Source organism: Delphinus delphis, chromosome 9, assembly GCF_949987515.2.
Source record: "Delphinus delphis chromosome 9, mDelDel1.2, whole genome shotgun sequence".
Classification (NCBI taxonomy): domain Eukaryota; kingdom Metazoa; phylum Chordata; class Mammalia; order Artiodactyla; family Delphinidae; genus Delphinus; species Delphinus delphis.
The window spans coordinates 38,721,475-38,745,768 of record NC_082691.1 but is presented as its reverse complement, the minus strand read 5'-3'; the positions used below and the strand labels follow the sequence as shown (position 1 = coordinate 38,745,768).

At 36.5% G+C, this 24,294-nt stretch overlaps 1 protein-coding gene across 5 annotated transcripts in view; it reads right to left on the bottom strand.

Moving 5' to 3' along the window:
• The window catches only part of CRPPA (CDP-L-ribitol pyrophosphorylase A), a 362,199-nt gene that overhangs the window by 202,619 nt on the left and 135,286 nt on the right, over window positions 1-24,294 (bottom strand). For all 5 annotated transcript variants that reach the window (XM_060020425.1, XM_060020424.1, XM_060020426.1 and 2 more), the window contains exons 7-8: window positions 1,953-2,027; window positions 1,403-1,495 (exon numbers count right to left, since the gene is read on the bottom strand). In XM_060020425.1, the coding sequence (XP_059876408.1) occupies window positions 1,403-1,495; window positions 1,953-2,027 (168 nt within the window). The remainder of the gene's footprint in view (window positions 1-1,402; window positions 1,496-1,952; window positions 2,028-24,294) is intronic.

The window sequence follows — 24,294 nt, the reverse complement described above, 5'->3', positions numbered from 1 at the left end:
TCTTCTGCCTCTTCAGAAGAATATCTGGAGACATGGTGTGAATGAGATTTCTAAGAAACTTAATGTGGAGCGATGAATAGGGAGCCAAACAGAACTCTGAATTTATCTCCAACCTATGAAGACTTAGAGCCCTTCAGCATTCGGAGCATTTCATGCCGTTCCTAAAAATATCAATGAAAACATCTATATTTCTGTTAAAATCATTCACATGAGGAATCTGGGTTTCCATGACCAGCAGCACTCATGGAACTCATCTCTAGGGCATAAAATCAAATACAATAGGCAGGTGAAATCATCAAACTTCCCCCAATTGCTAATCTGTTTCTACTTGCATGGCTCAGTCTAGAGCTACTTATTTTTAGTGCAAATTTTCTTTATTCTGTATTAACAATCTCACCTAACAAGAATTTAATTCCCACACTATGGCACAGGCCTGAGCTTTATGAATTCAACAATTGCTAAGCAATTGTTTTGAAAATTTCATGTTTGGAACGCCTTCCCACAGCAAAATGCTGCTGACAACGGATTCTTCTCAGCTAGTTTGTCAGTCCTGGGCTCTGGTTTTGTTACTTCCTGGTCTTGCCCTCTGAAATACCCCTCTGCTGCACAGTTAAAAAGGCCAATCAAGTGAATTCTGTACTAAACATACATTTTTAGGCTTTCACAGAAAAGATCTCTCCCAAACTTTCATGGGCCATTTTTCTAGGACTTCTCTTTTATCTGTTGCTCATTCTACTTTTTTTTTTTTTTTTTTTTTTTTTTTTTTTTTGCGGTGCGCGAGCCTCTCACTGCCGTGGTCTCTCCCGTTGCGGAGCACAGGCTCCGGACGCGCAGGCTCAGCAGCCATGGCTCACGGGCCCAGCCACTCCGCGGCATGGGGGATCCTCCCAGACCGGGGCACGAACCTGTGTCCCCTGCATCAGCAGGCGGACTCTCAACCACTGCGCCACCAGGGAAGTCCGCTCATTCTACTTTTGCTGTCCATGGAACAGAGAAGATGAAACAACCTAAGAGTATTTTCTTCCATCTGATTTGTGCCCCTCAGTTTTTTAACTTTGGGATTTCTTCTCTAATGGCATTCTGGTAGTACACTAAAATAAAGCTCTTTCACATTATCCAAACAACAAGTCAACTCAGCAATAACCTCTGAAATTCTAATGAAGGAAAAGACATGCAATTTTTACTAGGGTGAAAACCTATCAGTTCAACCAAATAATTGAAATAATAAGGACCTGCAGTCAGATTACTCAAAGCAAGAAAGTGCGTTCAAGAACCCACCGAGAAGAGTTTTTTCGTTTGGGTTTAGATGGATTTCTTCAGTTGGATGAAATTTTGTTAAAAAGAAAAGTTGAATTTCAAGGAACAAAGCCTAAGTTTGAAAAATCTGCATTAATTCACTTACTGAAATAACAACAACAGGATATAAAATGGAAAGATTACTCTCTTCAAGCATATTCAGTAATTTCTGGGTTTCTTCAAAATCAGAGGTCATAACCTGAAAGACCAGAAAAATAAAAGAAGTTGTTAAGTGACTTAGTTCATTCAAGTAGAGAAATGGAGAGCTTTTAAACATTTAAACATTCAAAATATCTATCAAGCTTAATTTTAAATTTTCAAACAATGTTAAAGGATACCCATAAGATTATAGCTATTAAAATTTTTTTAATTCATTAATTCAAACCTATCTTCTTATCTACTTTTTACCAGAAATTTGAAAATACCGTTTAAAGAAATATCACCCTCTTCTCATTACGTGAACTAGGTTGTTAGAAAATGTTATTTCCCTATTTCAAAAGACAAAAATAACATTTCTAAATACATATTGAATAACACAACTCACCTATCAAAATCTTAAATTCAAATACTTAAGAAACAAGAAAACTAACTACTTGTCAAACATTACATTTATACAAATCCTCAAGTGCTTTCAATCATTTGTATTAACTACTTACATTCACACAAACAAAATTGTAGCATTGCTCTAAGATGATTTGCTGAAGATCTCTGCCAGATGTGACTTTTACATGCTAGGAGAAAAAATTAGAGGAAAAAAGAGTTTACAAACTAGATAGAAAGACCAAACATGAGCATAAACAACTTTATGAGCACAAAATTTCTATAGGCACATAACGCCAAGGACCATGCATAAGAGCAAAATAATTCAGACTGAAGTTTATGAGGCTACCAAAAAAAACCCACTTGAAGTAGTCCCAAAATAATTAACATTATTGTAGCAAATAAGGATATCGGAAATTGTTTTAGATAAAAAAATGTTGAAAAGGCTCAAGATATATTCAGGAATAGGCAAATAGTCTGGTTTTTCTTATACAAAAAATATACAGTAGAAAATATTTGAATAAAATTGAAAAATTGGTTAGACAAGAATTTTTAGAGAATTCTGGAAGCATGTTAAATACTACAGTTACAAAGAATACATTTAACTAAATATGGAATGACTAGAAACAGGGAAAGCAACAAGCGATTACCATCATAGGCCGCCTTCTGAGGGTCCAGATCAAGATAGCAGAGTAGGAAGATCCTGAGCTCACCCCTCCCATGAAACACCAAAACTACAACTACATATAGAATGACTATCTCTGAGAATGACTTGAAGATTAGCAGAACAGACTTTCTACAACCAATGCTATAAAGAAAAGGCCACATCAAGACAGGAAGGACGGGCAGAGGGGCAGACATGCAGTCTAATCAGAACCCCCACCCCCAGTGCAGCTGTCCATAAGCAGGAGGGATATCGCAACCATGAAGGTTCCCCCTGAGGAGCTAGGAGCTAGGAGCTAGGAGCTAGGAGCCCCACATTGGACTCCCCATCCCGAGGGGCCTGCACCAGGAAGATGAGCCCCCATAACATCTGCCTTTGAAAACCAGTGGGGCGCACATCCGGGAGAGGTAGAGGGCTGTGAGAAATCAAGATACTGCTCGTGAAAGGCTCACACACAAACTCACTCAGAGTCCCAGCACAGAGGCAGAGCCCTGAAAAGAGCCTAGGTATTATCAAAGGAAATTTACTGACTAATTTCAGGGCTTGTGCTGGAGGGGCAGAAATCTGGTAGAACTCTCTCCAGGGACAGAAGCAGTGGCAGGCAACATTTTTTTTTTTCAAACTCTTCTACCTACCAGGCCGTTGCCATTTCTGCCACTGTTCATCAACCTAGTTAACCCATGTGCCCCACCCCAGTATTCCCCTGAGGAACAGCCCTCCTCCACCCACCCAACCCGGCTAGCTTCTCCAAAGTACCTGCTGCCCCACCCCACCCAGTGGCTGGCCTCAGTCAGCACCAGCACCTCTCCAAAGTGGCTCCTGCTCTCAGAAGCCAGCCCCACACATCAGCAGGCCAGGAGCAGTTGTGGCCAGACCTCTCAGCCAGCCAGGCCAAGAACCAGCACACCGTTTCAGCATGCCTGCAACAACTGTGGCCCAACCACAAGAGGAGGGCACAATGACCGGGGGAGACTGCACCATCAGGCCCCACAGGACACCCCACAGGACACCAAGGTCACTCTTTCAAAACCAGGAGATGTAGCTGATATACCTAATACACAGAAACAGAGTTAGGTAAAATGAGGAAACAAAAGACTATCTTCCAAATGAAAGTTGGCAAAACTTCAAAAAAAGAACTCAACAAAATGAAAATGAACAGTTCTATCAGATAAAGAGTTCAAATTAACAGTAATAAATAACCTCACTGAATGGAGAGAAGTATGTGAACTCAGTGAGAACTTAAAAAGAAAATATAAAAATGAGCCAATCAGAGCTGAAGAATACAATAACTATAATGAAAAATACACTAGAGGGAATCAACAAGAGATCAGAAGATGCAGAAGAATGAATCATCAATCTGCATGATAGGGTACTTGTAATCACCCAATCAAAACAACAAAAATAAAAAAAGAATTTTAAAAAATGAGAACGAAAGAAAAAGGGACCTCTGATACAACATCAAGTATACTAACATTTGAAGCACAGGGGCCCCAGAAGGCAAAGAGAGACAAGGACACAAAACCTATTTGAAAAAACAATGGCTAAAAACTTCCCAAATCTGGGGAAGGAAACAGACATCCATGTCCAGGAAGCACAGACAGTACCAAACAAGATGAACCCAAAGAGACCCACACCAAGACACATTATAATTAAAATGTCAAAATTTAAATATAAAGAGGGAATTTTAAAATCAGCAAGAGAAAAGCAACTAGTTACATACAAGGGAACAGCCCCACAAGACTATCAGCTACTTTTCGGCAGAAACTTTATAGGCCCCAGAAGAGACTAGCATGATATATTCAAAGTACAGAAAGGAGAAAACTTACAACCAAGAATACTCTACCTGGCAAGATACAGAGTTTCCCAGAAGCAAAAGCTAAAGTAGTTCATCACCACAAAACTGGCCTTATAAGAAATGTTAAAGGGAATTCTTTAAATGGAAAAGGCCATAGCTAGAAACCAGAAATTTATGAAGGAAAAACTCACTGGTAAAGGCAAACATATAGTAAAGGTAGTAGTAGATCAACCACCTATATAGCTAGTATGAAGATTAAAAGACAGAAGTAGTAAAATTGTATCTAAAATATTTATTTAAATGATACCCAAAGTAAAAAGATATAAAATATGACATCAAAAATATAAAGCATGGGTAAGAATAAAATGTTGTGCTTTTAGAACGCGTTTGAACTCAAGACGCCATCAACTTAAAATAGGCTACTATATACATAGTTTGTTATATATAAACCTTATGGTAACCACAAGTCAAAAACCTCTAACAGATACACAAAAAATAGAGAAAGGAATCCAAACATAACACTAAAGAAAGTCATCAAATGAGAAAGGAAAAGAACCAGAGAAGAAGAAAGCGATAAAGAACTACAAAACCAATCAGAAAACAACTAACAAAATGACAATAAGTACATACCTAATCAACAGTCACTTCAATCAAAATGAACTAAATGCTATAATCAAAAGACACAGGTGGCTGAAAGGATAAAAAAAATAAGACCCATCTATAGGTCACCTTCAAGCAACTCACTTCATATCTAAAGACACACACAGACTAAAAGTGAAAGAATAGAAAAGATTTTCCATATAAGCTAGGGTAGCAATATGCATATCAGACAAAATAGACTTTAAAACAAAAAATGTAACAAGAGACAAAGAATGTCATTATATAAAGATAAAGGGATCAATTCAACAAGAGACTGTAACACTTATAAATATCTATGCACCCAAAAAAGGAGCAAATATAAAGCAAATATTAACACACATACAGGAAGGTATTGACAGTAATATGATAATAGTAGACTTTAACACTCCACTTACACCAATAGACATATCAGACAGAATATCAATAAGGAAACACTGGCCTTAAAGACACACTAGACCACTAAAAATAGATATATATATAGACCTTTCACCCCCAAAATAGCAGAATACACATTCTTTAAAAATACACATGAACATTCTCCAGGATAGATCTCATGTTAGGCCACAAAACAAGTCTCAATAAATTTAAGAAGACTGAAATCACACCAAGCATCTTTTCTGACCCAAACAGTATAAAACTATAAATCAATTACAAGAAGAAAACTGGAAAAAAAACCACAAACATTTTGGAGCCTAAACCAAAAGCTACTAATCAATTAATGGGTCAATGAAGAAATCAAAAAAAATACTCTGAAACAAATGAAAATGGAAAGACAATTGTTCCAAAATCTATGGGATGCAGTGAAAGCAGTTTTAGAAGGGATGCTTATAGTAATGCAGGCCTACCTCAAAAAACAAGAACAATCTCAAATAAACAATATAACTTCACACCTAAAGGAACCTGGAAAAGATGAATAAAAGAAACACAGTTAGTTGAAGGAAGGAAATGATGAAAATCAGAGCAAAAATAAATGAAATAGAGACTTTAAAAAAATCTTTTTAAATCAATGAAACTAAGAGCTGGGGTTTTAAAAAGATTTTAAAAATTCACAAACCTTTAGAGAGACACATCGTGAAAAAAAGAAAGAGAGCCCAAATAAATAAAAAGAAAGAGAAGAAATTACAACTAATACCACAGAAATACAATGGACAAGAGATTACTGTTAATAATTATACACCAACAAATTGGACAACCTAAAAGAAACAGATAAATTCCTAGAAACATAAAATCTTCTAAGACTGAATCAGGAAAGAATAGAAAATCTGAACAGACTGATGACTGGTAATGAAATTAAATCAGTAATGAAAAAACTCCCAACAAACAGAAGTCTAGGATGTGAGGGCTTCACATGTGAATTCTATCAAACATTTAAATAAGACTTAATACCTACCCTTCTCTAACTATTCCAAAGAATTGAAAAGGAAGAAATGCCTTCAAACTCATTTTAGGAGACCAGCATCACTGTGATACCAAAACCATATAACAACACTACAAAAAAAGAAAATTAATATTCATCAGGCCAATATCAATGATGAACATAGATGCAAAAATCCTCAACAAAATATTAGCAAACTGAATTCAACAATACATTAAAAGGATCATACACCATAATCAAGTGAGATTAATTCCAGGGACACAAGTCTGATTCAATATTCACACATCAATGAACATGATACAGCACATTCACAAAATGAAGAATAAAAATCATATGATCACCCCAATAGATCTAGAAGAAACTTTTGACAAAATTCAACATCCAGTTATGATGGAAACTCTTAATAAGGCAGGTATAGAGGGAACATACCTTAACATAAAAAAGGTCATATATGACAAACCCACAGCTAACATTATACTCAATGGTGAAGAGCTGAAAGATTTTCCTTTCAGATCAGGCAAAAGACAAGGATGCCCACCATCACCACTTCTATTCAACATAGTATGGGAAGTCCCAGCCACAGCAATCACACCAGAATAAGACACAAAAACAATACAAACTGGAAGAGAAAAAATAAAACTGTCACTATTTGCAGATGATATGACACTATGTATAGAAAACCCGACTCCACTAAAAACCTATTAGAATAAATGAATTCAGTAAAATTGTAGAATACAAAATATGTTGCAGTTCTGTACACTAATAATAAACTATCAGAAAGTGAAATTAAGAAGGCAATTCTATTTATAATTTTATCAAAAAGAATAAAATACCTAGGAATAAATTTAACCAAGGAGATTAAAGACGTATACTCTGAAAACTATAAAACATTGATGAAAGAAATTAAAGATGACACGATTAAGTGGAAAGACATACTGTGTTCATGGACTGGAAAAAAAATTTTGTTAAAATGATGATACTACCCAAAGCAATCTACAGATTCAGTACAGTCCCTATCAAAATACCAATGGCATTTATCGTAGAACTAATACAAATAATTCTAAAGTACCTATGGAATAACAAAGGACCCCAAATAGCCAAAGCAATCTTGAGAAAGAACACCAAACCTGGAGGTAACATGCTCCCTGATTTCAAACTATACTACAAAGCTATAGTAATCAAAACTGTATGGTACTGGCACAAAAGCAGACATATAGATCAATGGAACAGAGGAGAGGGCCCAGAAATAAACCCACCCATATCTGGTTAATTAATTTATGACAAAGAAGCCAATAATACATAGTGCGGAAAGAAAGTCTCCTCAACAAATAGTTTTGAAAAAACTGGACAGTTACATTCAAAAGAATAAAACTGGACCACTTTCTTATACCACATACAAAAATATACTCAAGATAGATTAAAGACTTAAATGAAAGACCGGAAACCATAAAACTCCTAGAACAAAACATAGGCAGAACACTCTTTGACATAAATCATAGCAAATTTTTTTGGATCTGTCCCCTAAGGCAAAAGAAACAAAAGCAAAAATAAACAAATGAGACCTAATTAAACTTACAAGATTTTGAATAGCAAAGGAAATCATTGATAAAACAAAGATACAACCTACTGAATGGGAGTATTTGCAAATGATATGACCCAAAAAGGGTTAATATGCAAAATACATAAACAGCTCATACAACTGAATATCAAAACAAACACACAACCCAATCAAAAAATGGACGGAAGTCCTGAACAGACATTTCTCCAAAGAAGACATATAGAAGGCCAGCAGGCACATGGAAAGATGCTCAACATCACTAATCATCAGAGAAATGCAAATCAAAATCACCATGAGAGATCACCTCATACTTGTCAGAATGGCTATCATCAAAAAGACCACAAATAGCAAGAGAAGGTGTGGAAAAAAAGGAACCCTAGTGCACTGTTGGTGAGAATGTAAACTGGTGCAGCCACTATGGAAAATGGTATCGAGGTTCCCCCAAAAATTAAAACTATAACTACTATACTAACCAGCAATTCCACTCTTGGGTATTTACCCAAAGAAAATGAAAACACTAATCAAAAAGATATAAGCACCACTGTGTTCAATGTAGCAGCCAAGATATAGAAGTGCCTGTTGATAGATGAATGCTTGAAGATGTGGAGGTGTGTGTGTATTTTATATATATATATAAAATACACACACACATATGTATGTATGCATACACAGTGGAATATACTCAGCCATAAAAAAGAATAAAATCTTGTCATTTGCGACAACATGGATGGAACATCCATGATATTCCAGAGGGTATTATGCTAAATGAAATAAGTCAGAGAGAGAAATACACTTATACATGGAATCTAAAAAACAAAACAAATGAACGAACAAAATAAAACATAAAGAAACTCATAGATAAGGGAGAACAAGCTGGTGGTTGCCAGAGGGGTGGGGACGGGGGAAGTAAGGGTATGGGCAAAACAGGTGAAGAACATAAAGTAGTACAAACTTGCAGTTACAAAGTAAGTCATGGAATGGAATGTACAACAAAGGGAATCTAGTCAATAATATTGCGGTAATTTTGTATGGTGACAGATGGTTACTAGACTTATCTTGGTGATCAATCCATAAGGTATATAAATGTTGAATCACAATGTCATACACCTAAAACTAATATGTCAACTATACCTCAATAAAAAAAAAATAAAAACAAAAAGAAATTATTATATATGATAGAGAAATAAGATTTAAACTAGGGCAACAATAATAAGAGAAGATTATTACTAGAGGTAGTCCCAGACTAGATAGAAAATAGTACATACACTATAAAAGCTTTCCTAATAAAATTTTTCTTCCATATAGTTCAATGCTCTAATTATTCTCTAGTTTTTCTATTATAGCAATATGAACAAAAAACTACTAAACAAGGGCTCTGTTGTAATGATATCTCTGCTATAACTCTGTAAGAAGTCACATTTTCGTGGTTAATACTGGCATTACATTTAGAAAGCTTTACTTATGTATCTAAAATACAATGCTTGTTCCATAGTAAAACGTGAAACTCTGTATCTCTAAGAGCACTGCCTCTTCAGAAGAATTCAGCTTAATTCTACCTAATTTTGACGAAATATTTGAGAAAGAGAGGTAAAGGTTTTGAGATCTTAGCTACGCTATAGAAATCACCTGGCTCATGAATTTCAAGAATTTTACTTTGGTTTAAAGTTTTTGAGTACAAATTTCAGAGGGAAGATTATTCCAAAAAAAACAAAAAACAAAAAAAACTTCCATAGTCATCAGCCATGTATCAATAGTGAAATAAAATCAGCTTCCACTGTGCAACAGTAAGTTTGCTCAAGGAGTCTCATCTTCTAGATATTACAGGGAGATTATTTTTCAGGGGGTTCTCACGTATCCAAACATTTTAAAAGGCATGAATAGCTAGTATACTCCAAATTGGCTCTTCAAGGATGTTCACATAGCAGGCAGACTTGCAAAAATAGGCATCTCTCTTCTTGGAGCAAATTTGCTTACGTTGTAGAAAGTAAAGATAGAGACATCTCTCTCCATAGAGCAATCTGCTTGGCATTCTAGAGTAATAAAGACAATGTCTCTCTTGTAAGAGGAGGATGGGCTAGTTTGCCAGCAGTCCCTGTATAAGGGCAGTGCTTCCCGATATCTAGATTCTTCTTTAATACATTCCACTGCCTAGCAACACCCAGCCCTAATTGTATTTCCCCCGGGAGGAACTGCAATTCAGAAAATCAGTGCTGCACTGCTATCCTCCTTACTGCTACTGCTGTAACAAATTCTTTCCTCTGACCCTGGAGTTTCATGTCTTTTACCAATATTTACAATACTGGCATGAGTGTTCGCATAAAAATTGGGTATAATCCTCAAATCCTCCCTAGTTTCTGACTTGACAGATATGAAATAAGGCAACCACGTATCTCAACTTTAACAAGTGTGAGTGAATTCTGAACTCGAAAAAAAAAAGAAAATGACTTACTTTAAAATTTTTCTTTTTGGGGACTTCCCTGGGCAGTGGTTAAGAATCCGCCTGCCAATGCAGGGGACACGGGTTCAAGCCCTGGTCCAGGAAGATCCCACATGCTGTGGAGCAACTAAGCCCGTGCACCACAACTACTGAGCCTGTGCTCTAGAGCGCATGAGCCACAACTACTGAGCCCGCGGGCCACAACTATTGAAGCCCATGCACCTAGAGCCCGTGCTCCACAACAAAGAGAAGCCACCGCAATGAGAAGCCCGTGCACCGCAATGAAGAGCAGCCCCCGCTGCCACAACTAGAGAAAGCCCCATGCAGCAACGAAGACCCAACGCAGCCATAAATAAATAAATAAACTAATTAATTAAATATTTTTCCTTTGGAGGTACATAAATAAGGTCTAGGATGAGAACATGAGGGATATTCCAATTTAGCTTTTAAAGTATTAAAACTGATAAAATTCTTGAGGACCCCATACTCTTAGGGTATGGGGTCTCTGAGGACAGAAACATGTTTTTACCCAGTAGCAAATGCTTGACAAATAGGTTTTTAAAACTTAGCACAGTCTTGTTTCAAGAAGAAAAGAAAAGTGTATGTTCTTAAAATCAACTATGTGGAAGTTTTTTAAAAAGGTAAAAAAAAAAAAAACTCATCCAAAAATAACACTACCTAGAAATAATTACCCTGAACATCAGGTAAGTATCGTTTCAACAATCCTCTATTAATAATATATGCAGTAAACTGGTAGGACAAAAGGATGAAGGAACAAAAGCATTAGCACATTTTATGAAAATGGAATCATATGCATGCCATTTAAAAATTATTTAATGTTAGCAAAAAAAAAAAAACCATTAAATATAATAAAACTGAAGGTGCTGCTATACTTCAGATTATTGTTCACCTCCAGGGAGCTTTTCCTAAATGTTAAGTAAAATATCGTGAACAGGATTAAGACACTGGACTTTTCAATGGCAAAGCACTTCATTTGTAAGTCAGTACTAATTGATTTCCTACTATGAGAGAGAAAGAAATAGCACTTTGTAACTCTTCTACCCACTGTTCTGGTCACTTGTACTTTTCTACCCTGACAAGGTTTATTAGATTCATAGACTATTCTATAGCCATAATTCACACAATTTAGACATAATTTATCTATGCTCAAGACAACTGTTTTAAATAAAAACCTCTCCTTTTATAAATTCATTTTAATTCACTTCTTTATTTGATGAATTTCAGCTGCAAGTAGGTTTTGTTTGTTTTTTAATAAAAACCTCAACATTTTTACATTCCTAGAGTTCTTCATTCTATTAGTTGGAAGAATAGCTTATCTGGGAATAAAAGTTTAGTTCACACTTTCCCTTAGAGATTTGCAGTCTCTGTACCACTGTCTTCAAACACTGTTTCAAAGCATTGTCCAGATGCTTTTTAAAGTCCATGTGTCATCTACTCACTCTCTATTCACCATTTTTTTGGGGTAGATTTCAACATCAAGTAGTTCTACCAGGAAGTAGTCATAGAAGTTACATACGAATTTTTTTCCTGTTGTCTTTCTAACTAAATGACAATTTGGCTGGCGGTAGTATTCCTGGATTCCCCTTTGATTCCCTCCAAAGTTTATAGACAACGCTTCACTGTATGTATTTGGATAATAAGTACTGTGGAGGTACAAGAGGTCAGGCAGAGTGTCCTCCTTTCTATGAGTTTTGTTTTTGTTTTTTGCTCCTAGGTACCTACCTGAAGAATTCTTTATGAGGAGGTTCAAAATCTTAATTAGAATCAGACCATATTTAATTGTCAGTTGCTGTTCCCCAATTCTTCTTGAAAATATGCCCTCTACATCTTACAGAACTAGTTAGTCATTTCAAGGAAATATTCTTCTAACTTTCAGAATAACATCTTGGTTTGTCTACTTGACATATAAACATGATCCATATGTTGGATGCCTTTATTATCATTCACACCTATTCTCTTATTGATCATTTAGTTTTTACTTGGAATACACTGTGATTATCCCAAGTTTCCGTCTATGTTAATAACCTGACCTGACCTTTGCTATATTCTATGTCTAATGTACTAATTATTTCTATAAGTGTGGCTCTAATTGTTTCCACAATTATCAGTTGCTCTATTAATCTCTTGCAATGCTGTCTTTTGAATTTTTAACCTTCTTGAATTCTGATTTTTACTGAGTTATTCTACAGAACCAAAAGGTGTGAGAATATTTTGAGGGACAGAGAGAGCCTTGAGGTTTCCTCCAGATTTTTAAAATCAGATTTGTGTGTTCTGTGATTTTCAGTATACACTGTAGAGCTTACTAATTATTATTTTTACAAGATGAAGAGTTTTAAAATGGTAGGCACTGATAGTTTCCCCTGCCTCTGCTGAGATACCACTGAGAATTGAGGGATTTTCTGACTTTTCCCCAACCCTCATTTTTTTACCCCCTTTGAAAAAAATATGAAAACCAAACTACATTTTTTTCCATCTTGCAATTGAGACTGTTTTAATAATTGTTTCCAGTGAAATTTAACTCTTTTATTTGGTCATACTGCTTTCCTCCCAAACAGAAAACAAACAATATTTTCCATGCTTGAGTAAAGAAACTTAGATTCTACCTAAACATAGCAAAGGAGACTTTGACACCTTTAATAAACAAAGACCACCTTAGACAATGCTATTAGGCTGTTTATGAAAAAGTTCTATGGCATCATCTTAAGCTATCATTCCTGACGTTTCCACACTCAAACACAACAAATGGAACAATCTGCTGGCTAGAACTCCTTGTCCTGCAAATATTCTGGTTCGGAGAACATTTAAACAAAATTTAAAACAACCCTTCCAATGTGTTTAGTAAAATTTAAAAAGTATGTCCAAAAGAAAAACCCCCACCATGAAATACTTTCCTTACATCATAAAAAAATAAGAATTTACAAAATATTTACTACTAACAAAATGCAAACATCTGCATATTCTAAGTACTATTTAAAGTAGGGATATTAGGAAGGAAGCTGCGTTGCCAAAAACTGTTTTCCATTTCAAGAAGAGTTAAGGCTTAACTAAGGCTGAAAAGCATTGGTTTCCAGTCCCATGAGTCAGAGGTTCAAAAACGTGTTTCCAGTCCCATGAGTCAGAGGTTCCCATGAGTGCTGAAAGCCAGCACTCTTTTTACAGAACATGTTGGCTGGATCATTTCTTAATCTGAATCCATCAATTTCCCACCTCCCTCCCATTCAAACAAGGGCACTAATGTGGGTATATACAAGGGAATCAGAGAGAGATACACTTTTCACTCTGTAGACAACACGTTAACAGTTAAAAGTCTTGTGGCTGCCAGAGGGTAGGGGAAACGGGGAGATGCTGGTCCAGGGGCAAAGTTTCAGTTATGCAAAATGAATACGTTTTTAGGGATTTAATGCGTAGCATGGTGGCTGTAATTAACAATAGTATATTGTATAACTGAAATAAACTTAAGAGGGTAAATCTTAAGTGTTCTCACCCACACCCCCAAAAAAGAAAATGGTAATTATGTGAGGTGATGGATCTATTAGCTTGATTACGGTGATCATTTCAAAGTGTATGTCAAAACATCACACTGTATACATTAAATACACGCAACTTTTATTGATCAATTATACCTCAATAAAGCTGGGGCGGAAAGTACTTCTATGCTGCAAATGCAGAGAACCTTACGTAGCTATGACTGATGCCAACAGAATGCTGAGTCTGGGCCATCAATTCATCAGTCACTGTCTTTATCAATGGAGTCACCTCTGGCCTGTGGGTGCTGTGTCTGGACCTTCAGTCACAGGGTAATAGCCCAGAGCCTCTCCATCCTGCTTTTCAGCAGTCTTTACCTGAGACACTCCTTTAAGAAGTACTATTTCCAAATTCTGAGTTGCCAATTAACATTTACTTCATGGTTATTTTTAGACTTCTGTGGAGGTTTTGTCCATCTAGCATTGAACATTTACTCTATTTTTTTTTAGACAGCTCTAAAGCTCTTTCTTGCAGTTAAGAACATGGCACCTGGAGCCAAGATCCCTGGGTGTTTGAATCTAGCGCTGCAACAAATTTGCTGTACAACTTTGGGCAAATTACTTAAGCGCCATGGCTCAGTTTACTTATCAGAATTGATAGATTAGTTAAATTAATATGTGAGAGTTAAGGATTAAATTTTCCAAAACTTCTTCCCTATCGGCTGGTCTTCTGGAAAGCTTCAGAGAAAAAAGCTACAGCTTTAAAACAATGAATGTCGGTAGAGTTTTGAGGTGGTAAGTAAATCAGGTTACCATTCTGCCATGCTGTATCAACTATGGGCCTCCAACCATGGACACTAAGCTGGTGGATCAAACCAGTGGCCTTCTACTTACCAAGCTGCCACCACAAGACTCAGATCCTAGCCTGTCAGACATACCAAAGTCTTGATAGTGTTTCAATCCTCTCAGGCAGGCAGAGCAGCACGAGAACCAAGGTTCTGCCACGCTGCAGCAGTGTTAGATCACGGGCCCTTATCACACCAGGGAAAGGGCTGGTTCTCCCTTAATTATGTAGCTTAAAAGCCACACTGCTCCAAGATTAGAGTCTTATAATGCAGTGAACACTGCCTCTGTTCCTGAGTCCATGGATTGGACTTTCCCCAATAAACACTGTTCTAGAAAGTCCCTATTGTAGTGTGAGTCCTGTCATGTCATTCATCTTTGTTTTCTTGAATTTATGTGAAACACTAATGACCATCTTTCCATATAGTGTACCTTAAATGTTTGCTATTATTCCACTCGCTTCTCACTTAACTTCCACTTTTAAATGACCCTTTCACACATCACCACTTCTCCATTATCCCTTTACATTTTAAATCTTACATTTATTGAGGTTTTACTATTCGTCAGAATCTGTGCTAAATACGTTAAACAATTATCTTACTGAAACCACACAACATACCTCTGCATATATTATCATTATCCTCATGTTACGGATAAGGAAGGTAAGCACAGAAGTTTAAAGAATCTGTCTGAGACCGTACTGCCAGTGAGGGGTAATACCCAGACTAAGGTCTGTGGGACTCTCAACAGTTAACCTCTCAAGTACACAGGGTGTCAGTTTACTCCAGGTAACTAGTACTACATCATGGAAGTCACAAGACTTTACTCAGAGGGCAGTGACACTACAGGTCCCAAGGTCAACTCAGAAGAAACACCTCATCTGGAGGAAGTCATCTGAGTGCTAAAAAGCTTAATTGCAGGCTTCCCTGGTGGCGCAGTGGTTGAGAGTCCGCCTGCCGATGCAGGGGACGCGGGTTCGTGCCCCGGTCCGGGAAGATCCCACATGCTGCGGAGCGGCTGGGCCCGTGAGCCATGGCCGCTGAGCCTGCGCGTCCGGAGCCTGGGCTCCGCAACGGGAGAGGCCACAACAGTGAGAGGCCCGCGTACCGCAAAAACAAACAAACAAAAAAACCTTAATTGCCACCACAGACAATCCCCTAACTCAGATCATTTCTCTGGGTCCTAGACAGGGAAGAGAGTACCTAAGGTAGGTCATCCAATTCAGGTCCTCAGATTTGATCCTGGAAGAGCCAAGGGCTTCTGAACCACTGCATTCAATATACGCCAAGCAGGTGATGGTTACAGAAGTAATCATTGTGATAATACAACCTTAATGAAAGTTCTCCTTTATATGTCCCTCTGTCTCACTGTTAAAATTCCCTTTGAAGGCCAGTTACTTTTCTGATGCAAAACCACAAGAATTGTGGAATGGAAAATACAAGTCCTAATCTTAACAAACCAGAACACTATTACAAAGAATTCTAGGCTCCCATTTTATCATACAGATTATACATCCAAAGCTAGGAAGTGTTTTTTTTGTTGTTGTACGCGGGCCTCTCACTGTTGCGGCCTCTCCCGTTGTGGAGCACAGGCTCCGGACGCGCAGGCTCAGCGGCCATGGCTCACTGGCCCAGCCGCTCCGCAGCATGTGGGATCTTCCCGGACAGGGGCACGAACCCGCGTCCCCTGCATCGGCAGGTGGACTCTCAACCACTGCGCCACCAGGGAAGCCCCTAGAAAGTGTTTAGGCAAAAGGCAAAGCTACCAAATCTGCTCAAGCTTATCTTTCCACTGAGGTTTACTATAGAACGTTATACTATATATAACTAATGGGCGATTTTGTAGTAAATGAGAAGTGACTGGCATTAGCTCACATAAATCATGTTTGGCAGGCATATTTTCTAAATATTACCCATTTTGTAAATGATAAAGGATGATATGTTTAAAAAGCATGCATGGTAATATGACCACTTTACGTTTCTTAGTAATGCATAAGACATTTGCAAGCTGAGAACTGGCAAGCTGACGTAAACAAATCTTATCTGTCTTAATCAAAAATTTTTAAAAATCACATAGGGTAGGGTACCCTACTATCCACTGGATTAGCGTAAGTTAGAGTTTCATTCATTCAACCAATAAGTTGTCTACTGAGGGCTCTGAGCCAGACACTAGATAGCACATTGAGACCACAGCAATAGACTAGACAGTTTCTGTCCTCATGGAGATCATACTGGCAAGATGAAATAAAGTTAAGACCTGTGTTTCTCCAATTTCAATATGCATAAGAATCTCTGGGACTCTCGTTAAAAATACAGATTTTGATTCCATTAGATGTGGAGCAGGGTCTAAGAATCTGCATTTTTTTTCCACTTTAAAATTTTATTTAAAAATTGGAACAGATACTTAATCATTAAACACATGAAAAAGTCATCACAGATACCTTTTCAAATCAAATACACAGTATGGTTCTGTTATACATCCACAAAAATGGCTAAAATTATAAAACTGACAACAATAAATTCTGTTTGGGTGTGAAATTGACTCTGTTGGTGGTAGTGTAAAACGCCACAATGAGTAGAATCTGCATTTCTAACAAGCAACCAGGTCATGTTGCTATAGTTGGTCCAAGAATCACACTGTGAAGCAGCAAGCAGTTAGATAATATAAAAGTCCTCTCTCATTTTCAGTAGATACATTTACTGAGAAATGTGCCTCCAACTAACAATCAGAAGGTAACTTGAACCTTGATTCTACTGAAGGTACTGCCTTTCTGTATCATCTAAAATAAGTTACCTATATCTTTTATTAAATATATCAGTATGGCAAGCTAAGTGACTAAAATTAAAGAATTTATTACTTCAACTGTATTTTCCCTCAAATTCTTCCCAAACTTACAGCATAATCTAATTTACATTTACAAAATTTTAACTTTTCTAAGTAATACAGACACTGGCCAGATATATACGGAAGTATCATGAGAGCCTAGTTTCCATATACATATGCACTAATAAAGTATGTACAAGTTATGTTCTAATCAAAGTGTCATTAATTTGAAATCACTAATTAGAATGCACACCAACTACTGTTTCCAATTAGTGTTATAAATGATTTAAATAGTCTAAAGATAATAGTCTATTTCATTTAGATATGCATTCATTAGAAATTACAATTATATATACACACACATATACAAATATATATGTATATATATGTGTGTATATATACACACACACACAGCTTTATCCCCAAGCCATTGTAAAATTTGAGTGTGCATGAAACAAAAGTTTACATTAGCAGTTCTTAACTGTGGGAAACTTTGTCCTAAGAGGAAATTCAGCCATATCAGGAGACATTTTCGGTTGTCAGAAGTGTGAGAGGGAAGTACGACCAGTGCCGAGTTGGTAGAGGACAGGGATGCTATTAAATATTCTATAATGCACACGCAGGCCAGCCTCCAGAACAAAGAATTATCTGTCCCAAAATGTTAATAACGTAGCAACTGCAAAATCCTGGGCTAAATGGAGAGCTGTGGTTTCTGGCCTTCAGCATTTATTCAGAAATCAGTAGCTGACATCAAAAGCAGTAATATTCTAACAACTTAAAGGTTTTAGTAGAGTCATTTTTTAACAAGGGAAATACTAAAATTGTATTTTATCAGACAAGTGTTTTAATATAATTTTAAAATAACATACCATAAATATGACAAGTGTGTTCAAAATGGCTAGATGAGGTCTCTATACTATCGCTTATATGTGGAATCTAAAAAAATAATACAAATGAACTTATTTACAAAACAGAAATAGAGTTACAGGTATAGAAAACAAACTTATGGTTACCAGGGGGGAAGAGGGGAGAGGGATAAATTGGGAGATTGGGATTGACATATACACACAACTATATATAAAATAGATAATTAATAAGGACCTACTGTATAGGCCAGGGAACTCTACTCAGCACTCTGTAATGATGTATATGGGAAAAGAATCTAAAAAAGAGTGGATATATGTATATGTGTAACTGCGTCACTTTGCTGTACACCTGAAACTAACACAACATTGTAAATCAACTATACTCCAATAAAAATTAAAAACAAATAGGACAAAATATCTTCTCAGCTCGAACTCTGTCTGCTACCAAGTTTTCAACACTGTCTCTAATTTTAAATTAGATAGGAAATAAAAAAAGAAGAAAACTAAAATCAGCTAGAAACATGCATGAGTAGCTTAGCGAAGAGTTCCTTCATACGTAACCACAAAAAAACAATGCACTGATTAACTTTTTTTTCTTTTTTCTCTTTTTGGCCATGCTGTGCGGCTTACGGGATTTTAGTTCCCCAACCAGGGATCAAACCCGGGCCCTCAGTAGTGAGAGCTCAGAGTCCTAACCATGTGACTGCAGCGAATTCCCAACTTTAAGGAATATTTAATACCACCCTAACACTTGTAAAAATCCAAATACTGCCAATATAATTGTTCAGACCCTACACAGTAAGAGATTTTTATTAATGTATTTTCCTCTTGAGTAAAAAATATAATTACTGTATATATAAAATAAGATTTCCATCTCATACAACTTTCCATTATGAGTTACATAATATACATTTAGCCCATAGGCCCAAAACATTTTTTAAATATTAAGGATAAATTACGTTTTGAGCAAAAATAACAAAAACATGATCATGTGACTTATTTCAGAAGTATGTGAACAATTATCTACCTCAGGATATTTTTAAAGCAGTATGTTTCTAGGCGATACAGAAAGGTAGATTCATATCCTGATATAGAATCTTATTACAGATCCTAAAGAATACACCTTAAAATGTTGCTTATGGACCTGTTTCTTCACGCCACTGCAATTCCCTCTCAGCAGAGCTCAGTTCCCCATCACTCTCTCTCCCTCCCTCCCCCTTTCCTGACAGAAGGCTTCTGGCCACCAACTTTATCACCATAGCTAACTCCAGTTCATCTCATCAACATCTTTTATTTGCTATTCTTTTCCCTCCATTTGTAAAAACAGTTTTCTTCTGGTTGGGAAATCAATTACAACTTCTTGGGTGTACTCTGTGTTCTAAACTCTTCTCAACTGTTCACATGATTGATGGACACCCAGCAGCTACCTCTTTATCTCCAGAAACACATTTGGCTGATGTCCAGGTGGAGGGGTATTCCAGAAGCTTGCTTGTTCATCATTCTACCACCACTAACCACAGCTATTTATCTGGCTCCTCCATATACACAGCACTGTGCAAGAGATCAGCGATAAAAGAGATGGTGAAAGCGATAGGCAAAAGAATAACAATAAAACGTAGCATATTCAGAATGACACCTCTGTTGGTAAGTAGTTTAGAAAGTCCAAGAACCAGAAAAAAATGGGAACAACTTCATGGAAAGAGTAGTATTAAATCAAGTATTAAACAGAACTGACAAGGATGGCATGCAATCAAGCAGAACACCGAGTGAAAAAGAGTGAGAGAAAACTAGAAAATTTCAAAGCATGAGCAAGACAATACGCTGGGCCACAAAAGAGCTGACATTGTGAGTGAAAGGTTCAGCATCGACTGTGAGAGGTCTGAAATAATGGGTCAAAATGTATAGACTCTGACTCACATGCAGCGAACAGTCATTGAAGATATGAGGAGAAAGAGAGGAGATATTTAACCTAAGGAGACAAGTACTACAAAGCTTTGAAAACAAGTTCTCAGGTACCAAGACACCATGGATAATTTATTCTGACCACAAGTTCAAAGGGGTATATTTGGTTTAGTTTCCCTAAAACAGCAAAAACCTTGGAGCCATTATTTACTTAAAGCCACCAGAACAAAAGAATAATCTACTTTATGGTGTTACTAACTATAGTCATACCACATGCAAATAGTTGAAATGTATCACCAAACTCAATTATTAGGGAAACATTAATAAGTATAAAATTATTATTTTAAAAACATTACATACCCTCTATTCAGAACCAAAAAGAAATCAATAAAATGAAATGACATCAGTGAATAAGTTTTAAAACTTTATCTCAATTTAAATAGCATAAGAAAATTAGTGTATACATATTCATGAAAATCAACTGTTGAAGGTTGGAAACTATAATCTACATGCCAAAGAGCAATTCTTTTCAGCTTCTTATAAAATTTTCCCTCTAAGCACATTTACCATGTGTGTAAAATCAATTTCCTGAATTACAAGAGGAGACCTGAGTTTTACAAATATATCCCCAAATCTAGATGTTGGCTATTCTTTTGGCTTATTTGTTTTTAACTTAGCATAACGTAACTAGAACTTGTGTGCAGTGACCTAATTCCTAAGCGGACAAGGATTATCATTTTTACAAATTAACCATCTGGTTCCTTTAGAAAGAGTAATATTTCAATATGTCCCTATGTTTCAAAAATACACACAGATACAAAAGGTGAATACATGTTAAGTATACAAAGAAAAAGTAAAGAAAGTGGCATTTAGGGAGGATTATCCTTACTCCCTCATTAATAACCAAATTCTAAAACTCTGACAACCAATTATAATTATAAACTGTTAATTTTATTAAATAGAGCATGAACATAATTAATACCATCCCAAGCAACTAGGTGGTCCAGTGATTTTTGGACATTTTTACCTCTGGAAAACTGATCAGGAAATCTGGCTAACATCCCAAACAAACTAAATGGATTTTATTGGATGGTGTTCAGCTAATTTATGTAGTCTTGTACATACACCAAAACCGCACACTCTAAATGAATTAATTCTGTTGGCATTGTTCAGACTCAGAGGCCCGAGAAACATTGTTCACAGTGTTATTTCACTGTTACACTGTACAGTGTTCAGCTTCAAAAAAATGAAAAATCGGTACTTTAAACATATTTTAAAATGTTATGTGCCAAAATCAGCATGAAATAACCCTAATTTGAACAGGTCTTACAATGCTGAGATGACTGGATTTGTTCTATTTCTTTAATTTCTGCTTTTCTTCTTACTTCATTTGCTATTTTGGATGTTTTGCTTGACGAATATGTCATACACTGAATTTAGTTACGTCTATTAAAAAAAAAAAAGGCACAGATCCATACCCTGGACAAAACCTTGAGGGCATTAGGAAAAATAAACTAGGTACCACAGACAACCTCGACAAAACCAAAGCATGCCTTTCACCCAGGAAAGCAAATGATTTTCAGTTATATCCTGCTTGTCATTTGTGGTTACGCAAAACAATAATTAAATTATGTGCTCCAGGAAACAGGAAGGGGTGGATAAGCAAAACACACAAAAAGCCCCTATGGTCCCTGTTTGTCCAGATTATAGATCAGCATTCTTCAGGAGCTTCTTTTCTTCTACTATAGGAACAAAAATTGGGTTGAAGACACTTGTGATTTTAGGGGTTCTGTGATGTATAAAAACATTAAATACTACCTGTCTTTTTCCATAGAATTTTACTTTTAAGCAGCAGCCAACAGTCTTCTTATACATGTAAATTGCATCGTGACATTTTCAGCTGAAGTCTTCTACCACTTCATTTTGCTTGTAGGACAAAACGTAAGTAATGGTAGTGGTTACAGTAGCAGTGTAGGTGGTGGTAGTCACAGTATGCTTAACAAAGCCTACGAGGCTGCATTTAGACCCTCGCGGTCTCTATCCTCACCTCCCACCAGTCCACCTCCACTCCAGTCATACAAGTCTTATTTCAGTGCCCCTGAACGAAGCTCTTCAAGGACCTTTCACACACTGTTCCTTCTGTATTTCTCTCTAAATAGCTAACTCGTGAATACCAGTTTAGCCTTAAGTAAATGCCACATCTGCCAAGAGATGCTCACTTACTGCCCTCTACTCGCAATTTAAATCACTGTCCAGGGCTCTCTTACATAAGGACAGTTTACTTTTTCCTTAGTATCATTATCACAATTTGTAATTAAACATTTTTTGTGTGTTTGTTTACTGTTTTATCCCCAACTGCACAGTATGCTCCTTGAGGACAGGGAACAATACCTGCTTAGTTCAACTGCATAAATCCAGTGACTAAATCTTGATAGGCATTTAGTATTTGGTAAATACATTCATGAATGAAGTAACTAATGAAAGACCACTCTTCCTACTTCTAAATTCCTTACTGTTCTCAGCACAGTATATGGCAAAAATTATTTTTCAGTGGGAGTTGGGAAGAAGGGGCGAGGTCTCTTCCATCACTGTCTACTGCCCTGACGAATCTTCTAGAGACCTCTATCTCCAAAGTAGGTAGGTTCTGTGAAATACTTCGACCTCCTTAAAGAAATCAAAGAAGGGATCTAACAAGCCTGATAATGAAGTCTTGAAATTTAAGTCTGAGTGAAATCTGCATGTGTATGGAAGGTGGGAGCAGTAAGTCTCTACTCAGTTAATTCCTTATTTCACTTTTTAGCAACCTCCTCCATGTATTTGGTGTGTATCATTACATTAGAGTTGAGATATTCAGTTCATCACTAAGGTATGTCTCAAAATCTAGCATGGATAATTATAATAAGCATACTCAATTTCTTCCTTCAGTTTCATCAGGAAACATCCTTTCTTTTCATGCCAATAAAACAATCCTCCTGTTGTGCATTGAGCAGCTCCACACCTACACAGATCTGCCCTACAGGTGCGTGGATTTTAATAGTGGTGACTTCATGCTTTTTATATGTCCTTTGCAAAATGAGACAAAAGCTCTGGAGGTAAAAATATTAGAATATGTGGCATTTTGCGTTTGTCTATAAGTTATAGGCTGAAAAATGCCATAAGATAAATGTGCCCTTATAAAGGGAGAGAAAATTATAGAAAACTGGTAATTTCTTTTACAAGGAGACTTCTTTCTGACCTTAGATATAATCCTTCTGTCAAACTTAAAATTCTTTATTTCACCGTTTCTTAGAAAAATATTCAGTAGTAGAAATCATAATGAATCAAGCAGCACCTACATTCAATTAGTTATATAATCTTAGACAAAGCATTAAGCCATAAGGTTTCCCTATGTCTATTTGTAAAATGAGAGGGAAAGTCATAGGTTTATTTTAAAGGATTAAGATACATAATATTCTCTCTGACAAATGGAAGGCACTCCATAATTGTTAGTCTTGTGACTGTTTATGAGAGAAAACATCCTGACAAGTCCTTGTGTGGTTTAATAGTTTTTAGGCAAATTTAGAAGCCAGGGCAGATTTAGCAGAAATGAATGACATCTCCTCTGAAGGTCAACCAAGATTGTCTGAGTAAGTTAACAGGACACACAAAGTTCCGTTTTACAATTTCTACCTTCATTAGACTCACTTCTTCTAAAATTCATGTTATAGTCAGTATGTTTCATCAGATTATACAACAGGTTACCTACGGCTATACTATGGACTAATCAACATAAAAATCTAAACAAATTAGTCATGAATCCTTTTCTTGGTTGGTTTGTATTGGATAGAATGACATTTAATTTAGGAGATTATATTCATTCCTTGGTGAGAGTATGTCCTCAGGCTGTTGGTTTTGGCTAGTCAGCGCCTCGTGTCCGTTGTTGATTCCAAAACTATTCAGAATTTTCTGATCATCTCTGGAGTTTTTTATACAGAATTTCTGGTAGATTCAATGACTAAGGCCTAGAATCCATATAAAATAGACTGTGTGACTCATTTGACTAGGGAATTATAGTTGAGGTGGATGATGATC